The sequence below is a fragment of the Alosa sapidissima genome, chromosome 17 (assembly GCF_018492685.1).
Source record: "Alosa sapidissima isolate fAloSap1 chromosome 17, fAloSap1.pri, whole genome shotgun sequence".
Taxonomy (NCBI): Eukaryota; Metazoa; Chordata; class Actinopteri; order Clupeiformes; family Clupeidae; genus Alosa; species Alosa sapidissima.
Window position 1 is genome coordinate 14194833 of NC_055973.1, and position 13939 is coordinate 14208771.

Below are 13939 nucleotides of genomic sequence, written 5' to 3' on the forward strand. Positions count from 1 at the left end.
GAACATGAGCTGAAATAGGATCATATTTCTTACTTGAACACTTTGCAAGACAGAAGGAGGTTGAGGTGTAGGCCAATTAGACAGTTGGACAAGCTCTTTGATAAGAAGTGACATTTTGCACTGCTCAGAGGAATTCACTGACACGTTTTGAACCTCCTAAGTGGAGAGCGTGGACAATTACCCATGTAGCTCTAACACTGACTGGAATATTTGGATGAAAAACAGTCTGCCAATCTGTACTTGTACACTACATGTTTATCACTGGGGTGCTTTTACAGTATTTCTTTTCTTTGTACCGAAAGTTCAAAAGTCAGCCTGAAGTTCTTGGACCATCAGTTATTTATTGATTTGATAATGTATTCCTGGCGATTACATTGTGACTCTGATACTAGAGCTTTAGTCTCCCAACAAAGTCCATGGGGCAAAGGCTGCTCTGCAAAAGTAAAGCTGTGCAGAATGAAAAACAAGTGAGGGGATGCAAAGGGGTTCTAACAAATATCAAAATATGAAACATTTCTTTGTACAGAAAACCTTATAATTACACATGCAAAAGTAATTGAATGTGTTTTTTTTTAAACATGCAATTTTGAACAATAGGTCTGAACACTGAACCATAGGTCTGAACACTGTGCAAATATTCAACAATATACACAAGTCGCCAAACAAGGAAGTGGCAAAGTGATGGGACATTTTATTTCAACCTAAATGCACCAATGTCTAGTGAAGAATATAATCAGAGCCAAGTATTACTTGGAATACTTCATGCAGCCAGCCCCAATTAAGGGCTGTTTTATACGGCCTACAGTAGATCTATTATGGCCATTTCTGCAGAACGTCATAAAAACAGAAATGTATACAGTATTTTTTATATACAGAAAAGAGCTGTTTGCCAGCATAACACACATAAAGGAGTATTTAAAATGTTTTCAGATCTGGAATCAAGTAACTATGTAAACTATACAGCTTGTTTTTAGAAAAAGTTTGTGCCAACACGTGGCTGGATTACATGCTTTCAGGCCATGGTTTATCATCTTCAACAGGCTGAAGTTTAACCATGTGTGATGTACTTTAGTCTTATCTTTCAATGTCCTTCTTTATTTGTCCCCCCCCCCCACACACACAGAGAGCATACATGCTCCTCCTACACAAACACAGTCTTTGTTATGGAAGTAAGTTTACAATAAAAATATTGAATGGTCCCAAACCCTTGCAGGTCCCATTGAATGGTCCCAATAGGCATAGGCCTATTGGTTTTACTGTTGAAAATACAGTTGTTCCAAACTCCAAATAAATATAACTAGCTGGTAAATATAGTATGGATTACCCACCACTGCCTTGAAATGACACGTGAAGCATTTAGTTGTGTAAGACAATGAAACATGTATGTTAACCGTAAAAAAACATTAAATAAGATGTTAGATAGGCTTTACGTTCGTTAAAAGTAACGACGTAGGCTACATCGTTTAATTTAGGCTATAGCCTACGTAAGTACATAGCAACATGTAATTTGGCTCAGCGGTATTGAGGAGTGCCCCCATGGTCATAACGTCACTGGGAGCTTCCTTGACTTCCTGGCCAAACTTCTAGCTTTTCATCACAACATCTGCTGACTTGGCACTGCGTCGTCGTCATACTCCATACAACTTAGGGGATGCCATCCTAACCTTCAAACCATCCCATCTTGGACTTTATCAGGACCTCATTTATTTCTGAAGCAGGACCATCAGCTGCAACTGCAACCAATGTAGCGACAATGTTACAGAGTATTCTACCGTGAACAGGACTTGCATCATCAGCCGGTGGCAAGCCAATATTGTTAGTTGCAGGAGAGCGAAAGTGTAAGATGTTGAACTGATCGAAATTCAGAATGTTGCCCGCATAAGGTTAATGTTTGTTCTCATTCGTCGATTTGGATGTATTCGTGAGGTTGTCTTAGCTTTGTTTTCGGATCGGTTTCTGCAGACCTGTTGAGCCTAAACGGATGTTCCGACTGTGACTGTGTGAATGTAACCATAGACAGCAATCCATCAATGAGCAAATCTCGTTAAAATTAACAAATAGTGGAATTATTTATTTAGCGTAAATATCAATATAGCTGGCACTGTTGGTTTGGAATCTTAATTTGTGCTGACGGAAGAGGGTCGCTTATTGTTGTCTAGAAATTAAGCTAAGACACGAGGTGTGTGTAGTCCTACACTAGATAAGTTACACGTGTTGCTGCTACGAAAGTGCAAGGTTCTCTTTACGCGTACATCAGTTACCTCAACTTAAGACCTCCGTCCACGAGACCAATCAGATGTGAGAAGTGATTGGCTCTGGACGCACTCCATAATATATTGCAGCATCCGTTTTTTTATAACCACTGAATACTTTTGGATTTTTTGGGATCTACTACCACGTCGTCGAAGATGTCGTGCCTTCTGTTTGGAGTACTGAGAAGGTATGTATTAAAATAAAAATGTGCTACTTAATTTTTTTTTCCAGATCTTTTCCGGATTGTAGGTTGTGGAACGAGATGTACAGGCAGAGCGTGGAATAAATTGTACATCGCCTCATGCACATGGCGTACCCAGGTGCCTCAGTAATGTTAAGGATGTAAACTTATAACTCTTATGAGAGGTTTGCAGTGTAGACACTATCTTTCAGATATTGCACTTGGCATGTGGCCTAGTAAAACATCCTTCTCCCTGTTTACTTTTTGAATGACATATTGTGGGTCTATGTGTTCATTGGCGCTATAACATTATTTTGTTCACTTTGCGCAGGTTGACCAGCTATGGGTTCATGTCATATGCTTTTATCACGTTATTATTCCATGTGAATCTGATTGTGTTTCTTCAAAACCGGTCTTATTGGTAACCAATCCAATTGTGTTGGGTGCTAACAGCAGTGTGTCGCTATACTGACTGAATACCTACCTCAGGGTTGAACATTGCTCCTTTGAATGTTTGCATTGGAGAGGGTGGGAAGAAGCCTGGAAACCAATAGTGGAATCTGAGTTAGTTTTCCACACACTGTATAGTGTATTTACCGTAAACTCTAGTATGACATTGGTATTAAAGATTAAAGAAGGTGATAAATTCCTGACAGTAAGACACAGATGCAGCACAAACAACCATGAAATGAATACTGTGTTGTATAGCATATCATTTTGCAACCTGATACCTTGTGGTAATCCAATAGCGAAAATATAGCAAGTTGTCAGTAGATCTAGATCTAGTATCACTCTATCTAACTGAGGCATCCATAAGACTCGGAATAAAGTCTGAATAATTTAATCTATGCACTTACATTCCCTTGTCAGGCGGTGTAGCAAAACAACCTATGGGTTAATGTTATCAAAGTCTATCTGTAAAGTAAAGTAAATCTGACTATGTTCTGACTGCGTTCTGCTATTATTTTTGTTGTATGATTTGTGTGTGTGTGCGCGCGCTAGTGAGTCTGTTGGCATATGGGTGACATCTGTGGGGTGAGCACAGAAACTCTATACTCTATAATGTGGATGTAATGTCCCGTATAATAGGGAAGAACAGAAGAAATCAAAATCAAATTTGAAGTACAAAAGCATAAGATATGTACATTATGTGAAATGAAAAGCAAGTTCAAATTCCTCCTCTTTTTACTTGACTTTTGCACACAACCTCCACGTGTGTGCATTTTTGTTTTTCTGTTTGTATTTGTTTTTTTGTGCATTCTTGCGAAATGATTGCCTAACCGCTCTCATTACACACTGGTTAAACTGCGGTACACACATAATTTGTGAAGGCCTTGTCAAGACCTGTGTGTGTTAAAGTGTTGCACACATCTTTGCAATATGCCCACAGAGACTGTGAACTTTTACAATTTTGGGAACAACAAAAAGTGGGTGTGCTTGTGCTTCGTACCTCGCGATTGGTCAGCCTATCTGGAGGTGTGTTTAGACACTGAAGAGAAATGAGAGAGAGAGAAAGAGAGAATGATACATTTACAGACTTATCTCTGCTCTCACACTTTGTGCTTCTGTCTGCCACATTCTGTTACTGCATCTCCATACTGTTTCCCAAAATCCCATGTAGCCACAAGAAAATTGCAAACTATATAGGGCTATAGGCACAGATCTCCTGAAATGTGAGCATGTATGTGCAAGTAGATACCAATTTGTGCTATCAGTTTTTTGGCCAAGGTGCTTGGATCAGAGGGTATTTTAGTGATATGCAGGGGAAAAAACATTCTTCAGGGTATGGAGTTGTTCAACAGATTGCATACAAGTCCATGCTTAGGGGAGGGGATGGACGAGACAAGAATGATGAGATAGAAGGATGGTAAAAGAGAACAGGTCAAAGGTCAGGGATTAAAGCAGTGAGACACCATAACCAATAGCAGAGTTAAAAAGAAAAAAAAAACATCTCTCCACGTAATTTTACTCACAAGCCACTGTGGATACGAGTCACATTTTGTGTAATTGAAGACATTCTTGGTCAAGTCAAATGACTGACCACCTAACCAATAATGCTGTGCTGTGCTGGGCTATTTAGCAGAGATTCAGAGACCAATTTATGACCCTGTCTGCACTTTTGGAGCTCTGGACTGATTGTTCAGTACCCAAACAAAAAGGACAAGCTACTCTTTAGTGTGAACTTTGTCCTCTGTTTTATTTTGTAGGATACTTTCAGGAAAGTTGGTCACAGTATAGAGCCAACCTATGGTCACAGTATAGAGCCAACCTTTCTTTCCCAACCATTTAATGAACATCTTGCTGCCCTATATTACTGGAGTAGGCATACTGGTGGTCACACATTTGACACTACCAGCTGAACAGGAAAGCAGGAAAACGTGATTTCAATTTTTTACTTTATTTTTCTTTGTGGAATTTTTATATGAATAAACCCTTTGATTTAGAATGCAGCCATCACACTGACACCGATCAAACCAGTTTTCTAAATGCAGCCGTTGATAGTGTTAGTGTTAGGTTGTGTTGGACATGTTTGTTATAGTTGGCAAGTCAAATCCTGGTAGCTTGTATTGGCTGCAGGACAAAACAAACAGGATATAATTTATAGCTGCTATAGGATATCAGGCCACACTGGACAACTTTGGACAATAGACAATAGAGGCAACTTACATGTGAGTGTCTTTCAATGTAATTTTTAAAAGATCAAATACTGCCCTGATCCTTTTGGCCCTCATGCTTTAGTGTTAGCACTCTGGGCTGATTGCTTGTTAATGTTTAACATAATAACATAAAATCAATTATCTTAAGTGGAGCTTAACTGATTTCTTCTTCCAAAGTTCTTAACATCTTAAGTCTTTTGTAGCCTTAAGAAAACCATGTCAATTCAAGGGGCAGCATCCTATTGCAACGAATCCTGGAATGACTTGTTGATTCAATGCCTGGTTAAGCCCTCCAGAGTATAGCTCAGGGTCCAGAGTGTAGAATGTAGTTCACCGAGTTCAAAGTCCCAGGTGTGCCATTAGTATAATACATATACAACATTTCAACAGGAACCAGTTTAGCCTATTTGGCTAGCTTTCCTTTAGGCCTTTTAGGGGCCAATTTAGGACAGTAGTCTCAGGAAAATGGTATATTATGACTCCAGACCTCTCCTGTTCTGTCACAGTGAGAGCTTCAAGTCATTGTCTGAATAACACCTGTCCTCAAATGATGTTTCCCTTGAAAAGCCTCATTTTGGAGACTGGACATTATAAATTCAAAGCATTGCTTATGAGTCTTCATTCAAGAGATTTTCAAAAATATGGATACATTTTTCTGGTCTGTATCACACAAACCTTCCCATAGGATGTATTTTACACTCCTATCCTTTCTCACTGATTACTGACTATATTTGCTCGACATTTCAAATATTCTCTAATATCCTCTTCAGCAGTGATACACACACTGTCTTTGTTATTTACTGTAGGTATAGGCTTAAGTTTAAGGTTAGTAACACTGTTGTTACTTGAGAAAAGACATTATGTTAAAGTGGGTAGTCATTCAATGCATTCAATAATAACAATGGCATTGTTATGATATTATTCACTCATTCATTCATTCCTTCCTTCATTCACTCACTCATTAATTCATTTGTTTGTTTGTCAGACCGGGGACAGCCATGGGGCTGCGTTCCCTGGCCTCTATCCCTTCCCTCCCACCTGCGGTGGCTGAGTTTGTGAAGGGGGCAGTGGATGAGTGCAAGCCCTCCAAGGTCCATGTGGTGACTGGGTCGCCTGAGGAGCTTGAGGACATTTACGCAGACATGCAAAAAGAGGGCATGGTCAAGAAACTGCCTAAGTATGAGAACTGGTGAGTAATGACATGATCCGTATTTCAACACAAGGGGGTGCTCCATGTCAGCTGCACTTTTGTATATGGCATTCCATTTTGATCAAATAATGGTCATCCATGTAAATACTGTGTGTGTGTGTGTGTGTGTGTGTGTGTCTGTGTGTAGCTGGCTGGCACGCACAGACCCCCGCGACGTGGCTCGTGTGGAGAGTAAGACGGTGATCGTAACAAAGCAGGAGCGCGACACCATCCCCATCCCCAGTGGCGGGGCCAAGAGCCAGCTGGGCAGCTGGATGAGCGAGAGCGACTTCCAGAAGGCCAGAAAGGACCGCTTCCCTGGCTGCATGGCTGGTGGGTGCGAATGAGATGCTCACACGCGCGCACACACACACACACAGACATACACTCTACAGTCAGCCTCACACACATTCATTCAGGTAGGTGTAAGTAACACTCTCACACACAAGCACACAAAAGCATACACACATACACAGTACAGTCAGACTCATTGCATGCGTGCACACACACACACACACACACACACAAACACACAATGCTACAGTTAAATACACATACACAGATCCTAACCTTCCTCTGATACTTCTCTGCCTTGCTGTGGTTCTAACCTGTCTTTTTTACTTTCTTGCTTTGTTTTTTGTCTGTCTGTGTGCAGGGAGGACGATGTACGTGATCCCCTTCAGCATGGGTCCAGTGAACTCCTCGCTGTCCAAGTTTGGCGTCCAGGTCACAGATTCCCCATATGTGGTAGCTAGCATGGGTGTCATGACCCGCATGGGCAGTCCTGTCATGCAGAAGCTGGCACAGGGGGCAGAGTTTGTGCGGTGCCAACACTCGCTGGGCAGACCCCTCCCTCTGAAAGGTACTGAAGTCAGTGTGGTTTGTTTTTGTGTCTTCTGGGAATTAGATGCCAGTCAGTAGGTTGCAACATGCTGTTACAACATTCTTGCTCTGCACTGAAAAAAAAGCCAATACTTTATAATGGCCATAATTTACACAATGATTTTTAGGTCTACCTATTATAATTATATAATTATAATTTATAACTATTATAATTTTAGCTACAGTGCTAGAATCATATAATATGCAAGCAGAAGAGTATGGGATGTGAATGACTGTGATTGAGTGTTTTCATTTCATATGCATATATAAACAATACTGTCTTTCTCCCCCCTCTCTCTCTGTCTCTCTCTCTCTCTCTCTCTCTCTCTCTCTCTCTCTCTCTCTCATTCTCTCTGTCTGTCTCAGCTCCGTTGGTGAACTCGTGGCCTTGTAACCCAGAGAAGGTGCTGATCTCCCACCTCCCAGACACCAGGCAGATCCTGTCCTTTGGAAGTGGCTACGGAGGAAATTCACTGCTGGGGAAGAAGTGCTTCGCCCTGCGCATTGCCTCACGCATCGCCAAAGATGAGGGCTGGCTTGCCGAACACATGCTGGTGAATACACACACACGCACACACACACACACGTACACGTACACACACACACACACACACAAAAATGGCAAAAAAACATTGCCACAAGGGTTGGCTCAAAGAACACATATTTTGCATTTTACTCATACACAGCCATAGAGCAAAGAGCAGTTGAGCACATGCCAGTGAGAACACACGCTTAAACACGTACGCACTCACTTTGTTCTCTACATCATCTCTCTCGTCATGAAAGACATCAAAGATAAGGGATTGCTTGCTGAAGATATGCTGGTCATACATACACCTCCCTCTTCATGTTGCCTTTTGAAAGCTGAAAACAAAGGTTGAATTGCAGTTCTGTCAATAAACCACTAGAGGGAGAGCATGCTTGGAAAATGCCGTTGCAGTTGAATGTTGGGCAAGATCAATGAGGACATTCAATTAAGGTTACTGGAAATGCAAGATTGCGAAGTTGCCTATTCCTGTTACATCAGTATCCAGAATTGCCATGTCTTACATACCTTACAGTATTATGCTCTTGATGTTTTATGTTGTGTCCTTATATTTGGTTAGAAACTTGTTCTGATGATTAGATCAGCAGTTTGGTATCTCTAAGAGAATGTGTACATAGACTTTGCACATTAGACTTGAATGTTGTGCACAGAGTGACAGTTAACACAGGAGACTTGTTTCTGTCTGTGGAAGTGAAAATGCCTTGCACTCTGTCTTGAGAAACGCCTTTGGAAACAGAATAGATAAAACACTATTGTTTCTATTTCACTTCGTGGAAATATACCAGCTGTCCAAAGGGATCCAGTTCATATCTGTTTTGTGCCAAGTATACTGAGCTTGCTAAATAGCACAGACAAAAACACAAGCTAAAATAGCACATCCTCCCAGACATTTACAGAGATTTTAGTGCAAGCAAAAGAGACTAACAAAAACAAGAGACATGAATGCCTCCGTGCAGCTAGTCAACAATCATAGCTTCCCAGAAAAAATAGCTTAGCCGATTTCAACTTTCTCCTCCAAAAACTAGCTCACTAGTCAAGGCCTTATTTAATAAACCTGATGACATTGAATCAGATACGTTCACTGTTGTTTACAAAGCTTTGCTAAGGACAGTTAAAATGCCCTTGTTGCCCAAATGTTACATTGAAGTGCTGCTGATGAGGTCTCATTTAGCCATCCCCTCTGACACAAATTACAGGACAGAGTCTAGGTCATGACATTTTGAACTGTTTGCTTGTCCTACTCTTAGAAAAACTTTCCAGTGCCCCATGACTCATTGGGACTTTGACTGTGACCTTGTGATTGGGAGCTCATGTCCCCGTCTTCTCTCTGCTGTTCCCCTGCGTGTTCCCCTGTGTGTCCCTGTAGATCCTGGGCATCACCAGCCCTCAGGGAGTGAAGCGCTACGTGGCGGCGGCATTCCCGAGCGCTTGTGGGAAGACCAATCTGGCCATGATGAAGCCGGCGCTGCCAGGTTGGACCGTGGAATGTGTTGGGGACGACATCGCCTGGATGAAGTTCGACAGCCAAGGTGAGCAGAAGAACGAGAAACCTATAGATCTTGATATTTGACCTTTGAACTATGAACTGCTCTAGCCAGCCCAATGTCAGAAATAGAAGCACTGCCAGCCTGCTTTCTTTACTTTTTAGTTAATGCAAACAATTAAATATACTGACTATCCAGTAAATAATCATTTTCAGTTTTTCTATTTAGTATTTTTTTTGGGGGGGTGGGGGTGGGGGGGTTACAATAGGCTAAAAAAGACAGGACATTGGGGTTATCAGACATATTGATTTACTTTTATATTTCCGTTTATAATTTCTATTTACATTTCTCTCTCTCCCCCATGCACTTTTATTTTTCCCTCTATCTCACGCAGGAAAACTCAGAGCCATTAACCCAGAGAACGGTTTCTTTGGAGTAGCTCCAGGCACCTCCATGAAGACTAACCCCCACGCCATGGCAACCATTGCCAAAAACACGGTCTTCACCAACGTGGGTGAGACCAGTGACGGAGGGGTCTGGTGGGAAGGCCTGGAAGCCCCTGCCCCTGGTGTCGGCCTTACTGACTGGCACGGGAAGTCGTGGAAGATCGGTAAGACATCGCCACCATTAACCAGCAATCAGTGCCCAAGAGATAGGGGACCAACATTTTGCATTTATACTTTTGTTTGGTGAAGTTTGCATACCAAAATATTTTTCAACTTCCCTGTCTGTCACCCTTCTCTGCCTCTAAAGCTTTCTATGGCTTCTTCCTTCTTTTGCTTGGGTTCTGTGGCTTCTTATTAGCCTTTAGCCTTCTAAAGAATCTATTCTAAAAGAATCTACATTGAATTTGAGTGCTAGATTTGACCTTTTTTTTACATAGATTACATTTACATGAGTTACACAGATGTGGGATATCCATAGTGGTAATCATCAATATGTGTCTTAATTCACATATAGTCACATCACATACAGTAAATGCATACATAAACCGGGTATTGAAACTCTCCAAAAAATCCAGTGTGATGTCATAACATTAATCTGTTTGTTCATGTCTCCAAAGAAAAGAATATATAGCTTTTGCAGAAGTGAGACAATGGACTGTTATGTTAAGAAATCATTGCACCACAGAACGCTTGCTGTGATCAGAACTGTAACTTCAGTATTTTAAATTGTAGAACATTTAGTTATTTTTCATTCAGTTTATTTAAAACGTGTCAGCCATGTTTGATTCTACACATCTATGTGTCCCAGCCCTGTAGTACTCGTTACTCTCTGTGTAGTTCTCCTCTCCTCTGATCACCCTCCCATCTCTCACGCGTCCACAGGAGATGGCACTCCCTGCGCTCACCCCAACTCACGGTTCTGTGCCCCCGCTGGCCAGTGCCCCATCATCGACCCCCTGTGGGAGAGCGCCGAGGGTGTGCCCATCGATGCCATCATCTTTGGAGGCCGCAGACCAGAAGGTGAGCATTAGGGACCATGGAAGCGCTGAATAAAATAAATGTGAAAAGGGATGGCAGGTTGGAAATTCGTGTCAAAATCCTTTCCCTTTAATAGACAGTAAAAAAACATATAATTGCATTTCTTTTGTTTGCATTCACTGTTTGGGTCAGAGGATGAAAAAGTGGATTGACTGGGGGGTGGCTGGTGTCATATGACTAGACTTTATCCCGCATAGTGGACAGTCTTGGTGTTTTCTGTTCTCTGCTGTATTCACTCACTTTCTCCAGGTGCCAATATTGTTCCTTTCGTTTTGTGCACCTTACTAGTACCATGTTGTAGCTAAACACACCTGTTTTATACTGCCAAAAGCATAGTAATTATGCTGATGGAAATCATTTATTTAGAGCAAGTATACATAATTAGTGGTAGTCAGTAAGCAAACTTGCTACAGAGTAGAAAACCTGTTATCCATCGTACCTACCAAATGTAGGGGAATGACAGGCGTCACATACTGTATATGAAGACAGGAAGCACCAAGCAGGGATGGGAAAACCCTAACACTTAATATGGAGGTGTTTGGTGTTAAATAGAAAGAAAACGTCATGGGAAGGTATATAAATATATCTATTGTTTAACCATGGTCCAAGGTTTAACCATGGACTCAACAGAGACACCCAAAATATAACTTGAAAGTGTTTTTTTTAATGATAAAGCAGTACCACAAATGTTATGTGACCTCTGATAGCATTAGATAGAATGGGGAAACAGACATGAGAGACATGAGATGAGAAATTTCCCCGTCATCGTCCTGAACTTCCTCTTGTGAATGAATGTTTGACTCTCTTCTATCGTATCCCTTTCAACACACACACAGACACACACACACACACATGCTCCTTATGTTTTATTTATTTATTAATTGTTGCTGCCACCTCTCCCTCTCCGTAGGTGTGCCCCTGGTCTATGAGTCCTTCAACTGGCGTCATGGCGTGTTCGTAGGAGCAGCTATGAGGTCAGAGGCAACAGCTGCAGCAGAGCATAAAGGTTTGTGTACTTTTTGTTGTCATGGTAGCTTTGTGAGGGTGGTAGAATGTGCTAGAACTGTTGCTGTTTACAGTCTTTTACCATATATACTGTACAGATAGCCCAGTAAGAGATAGAAATGCTAGTGTAGGTGTTTCCTATGAAATAATTCTATATATTCACCATGCCAGTATGCTTGGTTAACGGTCCTATATACAAACATAATTAAACTGAAATTAATTACAATGTCATTTCTTACTTGTCCTGTAGGAAAGGTCATCATGCACGACCCCTTCGCCATGCGCCCCTTCTTCGGCTACAACTTCGGCGACTACCTGGCCCACTGGCTGAGCATGGAGTCACGCAAGGCCCCCACGCAGCTGCCCAAGATCTTCCACGTCAACTGGTTCCGCAAGGACCCAGCCAGCGGAGCCTTCCTGTGGCCCGGATTCGGCGAGAACGCCCGCGTGCTGGAGTGGATCTTCCGCCGCTGCGGCCGCCAGAGCGACGACGAGGCGGCCAAGCAGAGCATGGTGGGCTGGGTGCCCCAAGACGGTGCCATTAGCATGGAGGGGCTCGGCGAGAAGGTGGACATGGGCGCACTGTTCGACCTGCCTAAGCCCTTCTGGCAACGAGAGGTGCATGAGCTGCGGGCGTACTTCACCCAGCAGGTCGGCGCCGACCTGCCCGCACAGGTGGGCGAGGAGCTCAACGCACTGGAGGAGAGGGTGAGGGATTGAGCAGAGGAGAGAGGGATAGATAAAGTAGATAGATAGATAGACATGGACAGGAGGAGGAGAAGGAGGGATGAGATGGTTTAACTGGGTGGGGGGTGGGCTAATGCCAACACAATGGACACTAAAGTTAATGAAAAAGCTACTGCATGATCATTTTTTTGGGGTCGGGGGGAGGAGTTAACGGGAAGACAATGGATAATAAAGTTGATGAAGGGTGGGTGGGGCGGGGCCTGTTTAGAGCATTAATGTGAGCAACATGTGAGGCTGTGAATTTGACATTCCATGACCAAGGCGAAAAATGTAAATTGTGCGTGTGAGTAACGGTGTCATGGAGTGGCAGAAAAAAAATAATGTAACGTCCTGTGATCCTGACCAAAGAAGCTAAGCCACCCCTTTGTTCTGAGAGCTGAAGGGTCGTTGTTCCTTCAAAGAGGATATCATCCAACAGAGCCAATGCAATTTAGTGCCTTACTGACACCTCACAATAGCTTAACAGAGAAGAGACATCAGGTGTTTACAAACACAGCCCCACAACTGGGGGAAAGCACAGTGTTTCATGGAACTACAACCTCGCAGTCTTTTAATTAATTACTCGTGTCATTTTTCATCAGTGGATTCTCTTGAAATCCTCAAATAGGTCATAACCACAGTGTTTGTGAAGTGGTTTTTTTGGCTTTGGTAGATGAGGTAACGAGGTTGTACTGAAGCACATACGACTTGGAGGGTTTAGCTGAAGGTTATGGGCTGTTAGACTGTCTGTCCTTGTCTGCTGGGTTGCCAGCCAGCAAAGGAAACACATTGTGATAGCTCAGGGAGCAAATCAGTCACTTTATAAAGAAACACACATGGAATGAAATTATTTTTAGTTGAAGTTTTAAATGTTATTAAAAATCAAGAAACTAAAACTATTTTAAACCAAAGCTATTTTTCAATGAATTGGTAATGCATGGCAAGTTTACACATATTCTACACTGACGTGTCTGGACCAAAGAAAATGCTGAACTGTTTTTATCAAAACTGATTTAATAAAAACAAACATAAATATGTTTCTGAGTGTGTCTTTCCCAGATTGCAAATATTTCTCATATTTCTCTTGGTGAGTTTACAAGGTGCTACTTTTAGTTAAAAGTTACAATTCTTAATTGAAATCACAATTTGGACTAATGCAATTAGCTAATGGTTAATGTAACAGGTATGATTTTCTATATTCATGTCATCCTCTTTGAGTGACAGACAGTGAAGCTCACCTAACAGGAATGCTGAGCTTGTCACGCACTAGGCAAGCTCACCAATCAGAAGTGGTCCAACTTAAATTCTGTGAATTCTGACTTTCAAAAATTATATTGCAAATCAAATTGAAATATATCCAGTCAGAAAAATTGCAATTAGATATTTTCCCCAACATATGCAGCCTTAGTAGTAAGGTCTACTAACATTCCAAAAAGTGTTATCTTTTCTATCTTCTTTGAACACTTTAAGCAGCTCTACAATGGCATGAAACCCAAATTACCAGTAACATTTTATGTGGTGAAATCCTTGG

At 41.9% G+C, this 13939-nt stretch overlaps 1 protein-coding gene across 1 annotated transcript; it reads left to right on the forward strand.

Moving 5' to 3' along the window:
• Positions 1-1578: 1578 nt before the first annotated feature.
• pck2 (phosphoenolpyruvate carboxykinase 2 (mitochondrial)) lies at positions 1579-13445 on the forward strand. Its single transcript, XM_042067859.1, has 10 exons — positions 1579-2440; positions 6077-6280; positions 6429-6613; positions 6936-7142; positions 7529-7716; positions 9076-9238; positions 9588-9803; positions 10522-10659; positions 11588-11683; positions 11933-13445. The coding sequence occupies exons 1-10, from the start codon at positions 2409-2411 to the stop codon at positions 12400-12402; spliced, it is 1899 nt and encodes a 632-aa protein (XP_041923793.1). The 5' UTR covers positions 1579-2408; the 3' UTR covers positions 12403-13445.
• Positions 13446-13939: the final 494 nt, after the last annotated feature.